At 66.0% G+C, this 9,874-nt stretch overlaps 1 protein-coding gene across 2 annotated transcripts; it reads left to right on the top strand.

Annotated features, from left to right (window-relative positions):
• The first annotated feature begins 2,961 nt into the window (after positions 1-2,961).
• ASB12 (ankyrin repeat and SOCS box containing 12) lies at positions 2,962-9,161 on the top strand. 2 transcript variants are annotated; one of them, XM_029068089.2, is made up of 4 exons: positions 3,231-3,369; positions 3,583-3,752; positions 4,097-4,964; positions 6,941-9,161. In XM_029068089.2, the coding sequence occupies exons 3-4, from the start codon at positions 4,109-4,111 to the stop codon at positions 7,072-7,074; spliced, it is 990 nt and encodes a 329-aa protein (XP_028923922.1). In that variant the 5' UTR covers positions 3,231-3,369; positions 3,583-3,752; positions 4,097-4,108; the 3' UTR covers positions 7,075-9,161. The 2 variants fall into 2 exon arrangements, with proteins under 2 accessions (XP_028923925.1, XP_028923922.1); XM_029068092.2 differs by lacking the exons at positions 3,231-3,369; positions 3,583-3,752 and adding an exon at positions 2,962-3,167.
• The last annotated feature ends 713 nt before the right edge of the window (positions 9,162-9,874 follow it).

Raw genomic sequence — 9,874 nt, 5'->3', positions numbered from 1 at the left:
CGCTTACGATGTGCAGAGCACCGGACTAAGCGCTTGGAACGAACAGGTCGGCAACAGATAGAGACGGTCCCCGCCGTCTGACGGGCTCACGGCCTGATCGGGGGAGACGGACGGACGAGAACGATGGCGATAGATAGAGTCGAGGGGAAGAACGTCTCGTAAAAACGATGGCGACTGAATAGAATCGAGGCGCTGTACATCTCGTTAATAAAATAAATAGGGTGATGAACATATATACAGTCGAGCGGACGAGTACGGTGCCGAGGGGTGGGAAGGGACGGGGGAGGAGCAGAGGGAGATGGGGGGAAAAGAGGGTTAAGCTGCGGAGAGGTGAAGGGGACGTATGCCCAGGGGCTGACGTGAGCCCTGTTCAGAAGGAGCCCCATCCAGTCGAAGAGCCGGTCCGGGTCATTTTTTCGGTCAGGGTGGTCGTTTCCTCCCCCTCCCTCTGGCCCCAGCCCTCTCCACGGCCTGGGATCCGAGGAACGGTGTCAGCTAGGCCCGGACCTCGCCTGGGGTCAGAGGACTGGTCTCAGCTACATCCTGAGGAGCAGAGGAGACAGGAGCAGTATGGCATGGTGGATAGGGCACGGGCCTGGGAGTCATGGGTTCTAATCCTAGCTCCGCCACCTGTCTGCTGTGTGGCGCTGGGCAAACCGCCTCACTTCTCTGTAAAATGGGGATGAAGACTGAGACCTGGGTGGGAGTAAAGACTGAGAGGCCTCTGCGGGACAGGGATGTGTCCGACTCGTTTCGCTGGTACCCACCCCTGCGCTTAATTCAGTGCCTGGCCCATAGCCAGCGCTTAACAAATACCGTAATTATGATTATTAAATTATCCCAGGCTAGGTTAGAGTCATAGGAGCGGTCCCAGCGAGATCCTGGCCTCGCTTGGGTTCAGAGGAGCAGTCTCAGCTAAGCCCCGGCCTTGCCTGAGGTCAGAAGAGCTGTCTCAGCTAGGCCCCACCCTGGCCTGCTGGCAGAGAAGATGTTTCCTCTGGTTCCTGGCCTTCCCCGGGATCAGAGGAGCAGTCTCAACTAAGTCCCGGCTCTTCCTGGGATCGGAATGGCCGTCTCGGCTGGGCCCGGGGCTCGCCCGAGGTCGGGGGAGCGGTCTCAGCTATGAACCAGACTTGGCTGGGGTCAAAGGAGCGGTCTCAATTAGGTCTGGCCTTCGCTTGGGGTCAGAGGAGCGGTCTCAGCTGGGTCGCGGCCTTTCCAGGGGTCAGAGGGGCAATTTCAACCAGATCCTGGCCCTGGCTGGGGTTACCCGTGTGGTCTCGGTTAGGTCCCGGCCCTGTGTGGGATCGGAGGAGTCGTCTCCGCTCAGCCCAGCCTCGCCCGGGGTCGGTGGGGCGGTCTCAGCCGGTCCCCCCCCCCATCCCCTGGGGTGACGGGAGTAGACTCGGTGAGGTATCCCCCTTGCCCGTTCGCAGAGGAGCCTCTCAGCTAGGTCCCAGCCTCGCCTTCGTTCAGAGGAACGGTCCCTGGGGTCAGAGGATGGATGTCGGCTGGACCCTGGCCGCCCCTGGAATCGAGGGGGCAGTTTGGGCTCGGTACTGGGCTCGCCTCAGGTCAGAGGAGTGGTCTCAGCTAGGCCGCAGCCTTGCCCGGGGTCAGAGGAACTGTGTGGGCCAGCCACCGGCCTTAGCTGGGGTCGTAGGCCTCATCTCAGCTAGGGTCTGGCCTTGCCCGGGGTCAGAGGAGTTATCCGTGGCGTAGTGGAGAGAGCGCGGGCCTGGGAGTCGGGAGGTCACGGGTTCCGATCCCCGCCCCGCCGCTCGTCTGCTGCGTGTCCTTGGGCAGGACCCTTCACTTCTCCGGGCTCCAGGATCCTCATCTGTGTGCCCGTTCCCGCTTATGCCGTCATCCCCATCTGGGGCGGGGACTGTCTGACCTGATGATCTTGTACCTAGTAAGCACAGTTGTTATCATTCTGTCGTATCATAGAAGAAGAAGAATGATAAGAGTCGCGGGGAGGACGCTCCACGTCTCGCTCGCTCTGAGCAACCACCCTTTTCGGAAGAGTCTGCCCTGTTGGGGCAGGGGTGAGGCTGGCTGTCCGAGGGAAGGTTCGGTCTCCGTGGGCGTCAGAGGGTCCTTGGCGGGTCTGGGGAGCCGGGGACACGGGGTCTCCTTCCTTCGAGGTCATCCCGGAGGGTATCCCTGTCTTTTAATGGTATCTAAATGCTCACTGTACGCCGGCCGTCGCTCCGAGGCCTGGGGCGGATAGAAGCGAATTGGGTCGATTGGCGTTTATGCCTCACGTAGGGCTCGCCGCCTTAATCCCCCTTTTATAGATGAGGCAACTGAGGCCCAGAAAAAGGAAGAGACCCGCCCACAGTCCCACAGCAGACGGGTGGTGGAGTGGGGCTTAGATCGGCCCTTCCAGTCACCCCTCCTCGGTGTCCTGCCCTCCCCGAAAAGATCCCAGCTCAGTAAAAATCCTCGATCGATTCCGTCGCCCCTCACTCGACTCTTCCCCTTTCTCGACGCTTCCCTGTGCCCCCTTTTCTCCCCCCCAACCCCCCCCCCCCCCCCCGGGCCGTGATTGCAGGGTGGCTAGGAGGTGATGAAATTAACCTCTGTAGCCGCCGGCTCTTGACAACACCCGGGGAGTTACTTCGGGAGGCAGAGGGGTCGGCCCGGCTCAGATTTTGGGAGGTGGGAGGCGCGTGTGGAGGGAGGGGATCTGCCTGGGTGGGGGGAGGTCGGGGGAGCGTTGAGGGGGCAGGCGCAGGGAGGCGGTCAGCATTTGCGAAGAAAGCGGTCGCGAGGCCTCCGGTCGTGGGTGGACCCGGGCGTTTGGGGGTTGGGGTCCGGGAGGGAGTTGGCCCGAGCCGCCGGGCCGCTCTCCTGGCGCTACGGATCCGCCCGCCCGGCGGCACCCACGGGGGGCTCTGGAGGGGGGAGGGTTGGAGAGTCACGTCCTCTGCCCCCCCCCAGCCCCGCACCTGTCCTCTCCCCTCCCCTGCCCCCGGCCCGGGGAGATAACGGGTTAGGCCGCGGCGGGGGGCGGGGGGGAGGAGGGGTCGGGCCTAAAATTAGCCGCCGAGGGAAGGAGCCGAAGTGGGGCCTCGACGCGGAGCGGCCGGTCCGCGGCGGGAGCGGGGGCCCCCCGGGTCCGGACGAGAGGGCCCCCCCCCCCCGACGGGCGCCTCACAAAGGTAAAGGGGCACGTCACCGGGGAGACCCCGGCCGCGGCCCCGGGAAAGCCCTACGAGCCGGGGCCGCCGGGACTGGGGGGCGGGGAGGGGGGGAAGGGCGGACCCTCGGCCTTCGAAAGTCTCCGTCGAGGCGCCCTCGACGTCTCGCAAGATCTCACCCTCCGACCCGTCGTCCTCCGGTCCCGCAGCGGGAGGGAGCGAGGTCAGACCGTGGGGCCCGGGGAGCCATCCGGCGAGGGGCCCCGGAAACGGGAAACGGTTCCGGGGGGGCGGGGGGGCCGACGGACCCCGTGGGGCCGGACGAGGCTCGGCCGCTGAAGCGGCCCCCTCTCCTCCCCACCCCCCCCCCCGTCCCTCCCGCTCTCCCCCCGCACCCTCCCACCCCCTCGTCGGAGCGGTCCCCTTCCCCCTCCAGAGACCCGGAGCTGCCGGAGCAAAGATCCTGCCTCGACCCGTCCCACCTGAGGGTCGCGGGGACCGCCGTTCCGCCCCTCCCGACCTCGGCCGCCGGGACCTTCCGGCCGGGCCCCGGAGCAGCCTGGAACACCCGCGGCCTCGCCCCTCTCGGGACCGGCCCCGGCCCCGGTACGGGCCGCCCCCCCGGACGCCCCCGGCCCCCGCCCCGGGAGGTCACGGGTTCTAATCCCGGCTCTTCCGGGGAACGCGCGCGCGTGTCCGTCTCCCCGATCGGACTCGCGGCCGACTACCGGGGAGGGGGTGGAGAGAGAGAGGTGGCTCCCCCTTCGAGGCCGTCAGCTCCTCGAGGGCGAGCGCCCCGTCTTCTCCGCCCCCCGTCCCCACCCCAGCACCCGGCCCAGGGCTCTGCCCCCCGAGGACTCGGGACAGACTAGAGACGGCCGAGCCGGGTCGTCGGAGTCCGTCCGTCTCTTCTCTGTCTGTCTTTCCCCCCGGCTCTACCCCCGTTCTAGGTGGGCGGAGAGATGAGAGTCGCTTCCCTCCGGTCGACGAAGACGAGCCACATGGACGTGACCAAGATCTTCTCGCTGCTGCGGCTGGAGGAGGAGGAGGAGGTCGGGGAGAGGATGGAGGGAGAGGGGGAGGAGGCGGCCGCCCGGGCCAAACAAGAGCTGAGCCGGGCGGTGGGCGCCGACGACCACGGGGCCCTGGACCTCCTCCTGCGCCAGCCCCGCTACAAGCGCTTCATCGACAGCCGGAGCGGCTGGGGGGTCCCGGGGACCCCCCTGCGCCTGGCCGCCGCCCGCGGCCACCCGCGCTGCCTGCGGGTGCTGCTGGCCCACGGGGCCGAGGTGGACCGCCTGGACGCGAAGGCCCAGACGCCGCTCTTCACCGCGGTCAGCCACGGCCACGCGGCCTGCGTCCGCCTGCTGCTGGAGGCCGGGGCCAGCCCCCTCGGCAGCGCCTTCAACAACTGCTCCCCGGTGCTGGCGGCGGCCCGGGATGGCCACCGGGCCATCCTGCGGGCTCTGCTGGCCCACGGCGCCGACGCTAACGTCCGGGCCCGGGTCCCCGCCTGGGCCCCGGGCCCCGCCGGCTGCACCGGGCCCCTCTACCTGGCGGCCGCCTACGGGCACCTGGAGTGCTTCCGGCTGCTCCTGCTGCACGGGGCCGACCCGGACTACAACTGCACCGACCCGCGGCTGCTGGCCCGGGTGTCCCGGCCCCGCACCCTGCTCGAGCTCTGTCTGCGGCGCGGCTGCGGCCCCGACTACGTCCGCCTGCTCGTCGACTTCGGGGCCAACGTCTACCTGCCGCCCCTTCCGCCCGGGGGACCCCCGGCTGACGGCGAGGCCGTGGCGCTGCTCCGCAGAGAGAGAGGTGAGGCCGGCGGAGGCCGGGGGCCGGGCGGGGTCGGGGGGAGGGGAACCGCCGGGGGAGGGGGGCAGAGGAAGACCCGGCGTGGGGCGTGGGCCGGCCCGGGGGCCGCCCTAGCCGGCCGCCCGGGGCGGACCTCCGAACCGCTTTCCTGACCCGGCCGGGCGCGGGTCCCGCGGGGGCCCCTCGGGGACCCGGTCGTGGCGTCGTGTCGAGCGGTCTCCCGCGCCCGGTGACCGGGGGGGTCGGAGGGGACCGGAGGCAGTCGGCGGCTCCCCCGCCCCTCCCTCCCCGCTGGCGGATGGCGCCCCTCCGGCCCCTCTCCTCAAGGCCGACCCCGCGGCTGGAGAGGCGGAGGGTGGGGAGAGGGGAGAGGGGTGGATGGGGAGGGAGGAGGAGACCGGGAGCCCCGTGTGGGACAGGGACACCCTGCGGCCTGATGATCTATCCCAGGGCTCGGCACGGCGCCTGGCACGTAGTGAGCGTTTTAACCGGTACTGTTAAAAACGGCGGGGGGCGGGGGGAAGAGGAAAGGGGGAGGGCAGAGGATAGAAGGAAAGACAAGGAACAGACGGGAAAGATACAGGAGGGGGAAAGGAAAGAGGAAAGGATCTTCCGCCTCTTCCTCCTCCCCCCTCTTCCTCGCCTCCCCCCCGACCTTGCCGTTGGACAGGTCTGCGGCTCCACAGATGGGGTGTGGGGAGCCAGAATCTGGCCGGAGAGGGAGAAGAGGTGGCGCGGGTGGGGTGAGGGCACCGTGGCCTCCATCTGGGGTTGCCCCGGCCCCGGTTGTCGGCCAGAGCAAGGCTGGGCAACGCGCGTTCCCTCCCCCGCCCTTCGGGGAAACGGAAGCGTCGGCTTCCCGCCCTCGCCCCATCAACCGCGGCACCCTCCGCCGCTCAGGCGAGCGGACCTCGGTGCCGGAGAGCGGCTGGACGGCAGTCGGATCCCACGGGATTCCCCTCCCGCGGTCCCAGGCCTGAAATATGTTACAGGAGTTATAGGGAACGACAGATTTCGCGTCCTCCTCATGGACCGTCGGTGAATTTTCTTTCTCTTTCCGTCTGCTCCGTATAAAAATACTAACTGTGGTACTCGGGGGCTCACTGTGTGCCAAGCACTGTCCCGAGCCCCGGGGAAGATAGATAGATAGATAGATCCGTCCCACACGGGGCTCCCGGTCTTGATCCCCATTATACGGACGAGGGAACTGAGGGCCGGAGAGGTGAGGCGAACTGCCCGAGGTCGCCCAGCAGACTGGTGGCGGAGCCAGGATTAGAACCCGGGGCCTTCTGACTCCCGGGCCCGTGCTGTCTCCACCCGGCCACGCTGCTTCTCCGTCCATCGCTGTCTCTGTGCTGGGCGGAGGAGGCCGAGGGAGGGCAGAGGGAGAGAGAGACGGCGCGGGGCGGAGGAGGAGTCGGATACGGGCAGACGGATAGACGGGTGCCGGAGAAGGAAGGTCCCAGGGAGAGAGAGGGACGGTGTGAGGGCTGGGGAGTCGGAGGTCAGGGGTTCCAGTCCCGGCTCCGCCACTCGTCAGCTGGGTGACTCGGGGCAAGTCGCTTCACTTCTCCGTGCCCCAGTGACCTCGCCCGTCCAAGGGGAATCGAGACTGGGAGCCCCACGTGGGACAACCTGATCACTCTGTATCCCTCCCCACCCCCGGCGCTTAGAACAGCGCTTTGCACGTAGTAGGCGCGTAACACGTACCGTCGTCGTCATCGAAACGAGCCGCCCGGCGAGAAGCACCGAGGAACGATCAGAGCTCCGGGCAGATTTCCGCTGTCGCCGGAGAGGAGGAGCCGCGGGGCGGGGGCATCCCCAGACTCGAGGCCCCCCCGGGGGGGGACACGTAAAGAGAGGAAGTCCGGCGGCCCCGCTCGCCTGAGCTGGGGAACGCGTGCCGGTGCGGCCGCGTGACCGACTCGCCCCGTTTTCCGGGCCCCGCTGAAGCCGGCGCTCTCCTCTCCCCGCAGCTCATCCCAAGCCGCTGATGTCCCAGGCGCGGCTGGCGGTCCGCAGAGCCCTGCCCCTGGCCGGCCGGGCCCAAGTGGTCGACCAGCTGGGACTCCCGCCGCGGTTGGCCGACTACCTCAAACACCAGTCCTAGGCCAGGGTCTGGGAGCCGCCCCCCGGGCCCGTGTTGTCCTGCAGAAATAAAAGGGAGGAAAGGCAGGCGGAGGAGCCACGGGCCTCGGCGAGACGGGCGGGGGTCCCCGGAGGAGTCCGGCGAGCCAACCGGCCGTCCCCCCGCGGAGACGCGGTGCTGCAGGTGTGGGCCCCTCCCTCTCTGGACGCTCTGGACGCGAGGGCCGGGGGGCCAGGCGGTGACCGCCACCGGGGATGGCGCCAGCCAGGAGGGGCCAGAGGGGGGATGCGACGCTGGAGACCCCGGGGCCCCCGGGGGCGTCCAGCCAGAGGGCCCTAGGGGTCCCCGGGGAGCCCCCTTTCCCGTCCCCCTCCTCCTTCCCTCTCACCTCCCGGAGGACCCCAGCGGGAGATCCAGCTCAAGTAACGACCCCTCCGGGGGGCCCGAGTCCTTCCGTTGCAGCGAGTGGGGTCTAGGTTAGACGGTCGACGTCGAGGTCCGTGGGACCCTGCGACAGCTCGGTGTAGGGCAAGGCGGAATCTCCCCGTTCTGGGGGATGCACGTAAAGGCGGGAGAATCGACTAGGTATCACTTGCCGTCTGGGTGGCTTTGGGAGATTCGCGTAACCTCTCTGGGCCTCGGTGACCTCATCTGTAAAATGGGGATTAGCCCCTCTTTCTTCTTTCCCCTCAGATCGAGCCCGTTATGGCACAGGGACTGGCTCTGACCCTCTCATCGACCCCAGTGCTTATTACAGAGCTCGGCCCCTTCTTAGCACTTAGTTATAATCACTACTGTTCTTATGTTATTCCTCTTCGGTGGTCTTTCCCAGGTGGGCCCGGGGCGGGCTGCTGTCGGAAAGGAATCCTCCCCATCAACCTAGGACAGATTTTACTGTTATTATTATATTATTCCTCTTCGGTGGTCTTTCCCAGGTGGGCCCGGGGCGGGCTAGTGTTGGAAAGGAATCGTCCCCATCTACCTAGGACAGATTTTACCGCTATTATTATATTATTCCTCGTCGGTGGTCTTTCCCAGGTGGGCCCGGGGCGGGCTAGTGTTGGAAAGGAATCCTCCCCATCTTCCTAGGACAGATTTAATAGTAGGGGCCACCCCGCTATTTGTGGGAAGACCCGGAACTCTTCAGCGTACGGGCGAGATGCCGAAAAGACATCTTCGGTCCTTAAGGGGCCGAGGGGCTACGTACACGGACCTACCTCCGCCCGGGGACCGGGCCGAGCCACGGCGCGTAGTCCCCGAAACCATCTCGCTCCCCCGAAGTGAGGAAAGATGACCCGTCTACGCACCTGAGGTCCATAAAGCAGCGTCTCGTGGATCGTATCGTCGCCACCCGTGGGGCTAGAGCGACGTGTTCACCGAAGCCATGCCCGGGGACGAGGACGCTCCGGAGGCGTGTTCACGGGAAGACCGTATCGGGAATTCTGCCAGGGCCGGGGACTGACGGCACAGCCGAAGAAAACCCGCCTCACCCCGCCAGACCTAGAAATAGGCAAAGATTTTCGTTGGCGACGCGGAACTTGGTTCTGGCGCGGGGTTCTACTTAGGCGGACCCCGTTCGACAACGATAGCGTGATGGGAAGCGAGGAGTTCAGTGTGGCCTCCGGCCAGTCGCCGGAATGCGGAGACGCGGGGCGATCGGACTCGATGGTGCATTGAAGGTCGATGAAGCCGTGGAGGTTTCCGCCCTTCTCTGTGACCACGCGGCCCGGCTCTGCTCCAGAAAACCCGTCCGGCCTCTCAAGCGCTTTCGCCAGCGTCACTTCCGAGCCTTACTCGCCATCAGGTGGCTGGTGGGATCCACGTCGTGGCTCCGTCCCGAGGGGAAAGGACACTGGGGGGAAGGTTACGACCCTCCTCCTCGCCCTGCTCTATTCCGGGGTGGTCCTTCCCTGGGGGTGGCTGAGGGACACCATGGCCTGGGCCTGGAGATCGTTCTCTGACTATTCCCGCTTTTCCCGGCGAAGAAACCGAGACACCCTGCGATCCCCACCCTCCCCGACACCCTGGTTTTATTTATACTACCGCACCGTCGGCCCTTGACTCCTGACCGGACTGGAGATCTATAAAAGGATTTTGATTAGTTTTTCGGTCGTCGCGTCTGGTTGGGTTTTTTTTCGCCCTTCCCAGTGAATCGCCTCCTTCCCCGGGGAGCTTCCTTCCCGACGGCCCCAAACTCTCTGTGGTCGGGAGGCTACCGTCCCCAGATCAGTCAGTTCGCCGTATTTATCGACCGCTTATCGAGTGTCTAATTCGACAGAGTTGGTAGGCACAGTCCCTCCCGCTCTCACGGAGCTTACCGCCCTCTGGGGAAGGTAGAGACCTTCTCTTCTCGGAACAGCCCTGGCATTTCGGCCTGGCCTGCCCTCTTTTCCCCGGCCCGCCCCCCCCCCCCCTTCCGTGTCGTTTATGCGCTTAGATCTGTGACTTCGAGCATCTGTTGTTTGCCCCACACATTTTTAAATTCTACCTTATCAATTACTCATTTCCATTATCGTCCGTCTCCCCCTCTAGACTTGTACGGGCAGGGAAAAAGCCGGCTAATTTGGCCGGATTGTATTCTCGTGCGTGCGTTCGGTCAGTGGTATTTATCGAGCGCTTACTGCGGGCGGAGCACCGTACTGAGCGCCTGGAACGGACAGTCGGGCAACAGATAGAGACAATCCCTGCCCCGCGACGGGCTCACGGTCTAATCGGGGGAGGCAGTCGGACAAAAACGAGACAACGTAATCACTGTAAATCGAATCAAGGGGATGGACACCTCATCAGCAAAATAGAGAGGCTAATAAAAATCTAGACAAAT

Source organism: Ornithorhynchus anatinus, chromosome 6 (assembly GCF_004115215.2).
Source record: "Ornithorhynchus anatinus isolate Pmale09 chromosome 6, mOrnAna1.pri.v4, whole genome shotgun sequence".
NCBI lineage: Eukaryota > Metazoa > Chordata > Mammalia > Monotremata > Ornithorhynchidae > Ornithorhynchus > Ornithorhynchus anatinus.
This window is presented reverse-complemented; position numbering and strand designations above follow the sequence as displayed.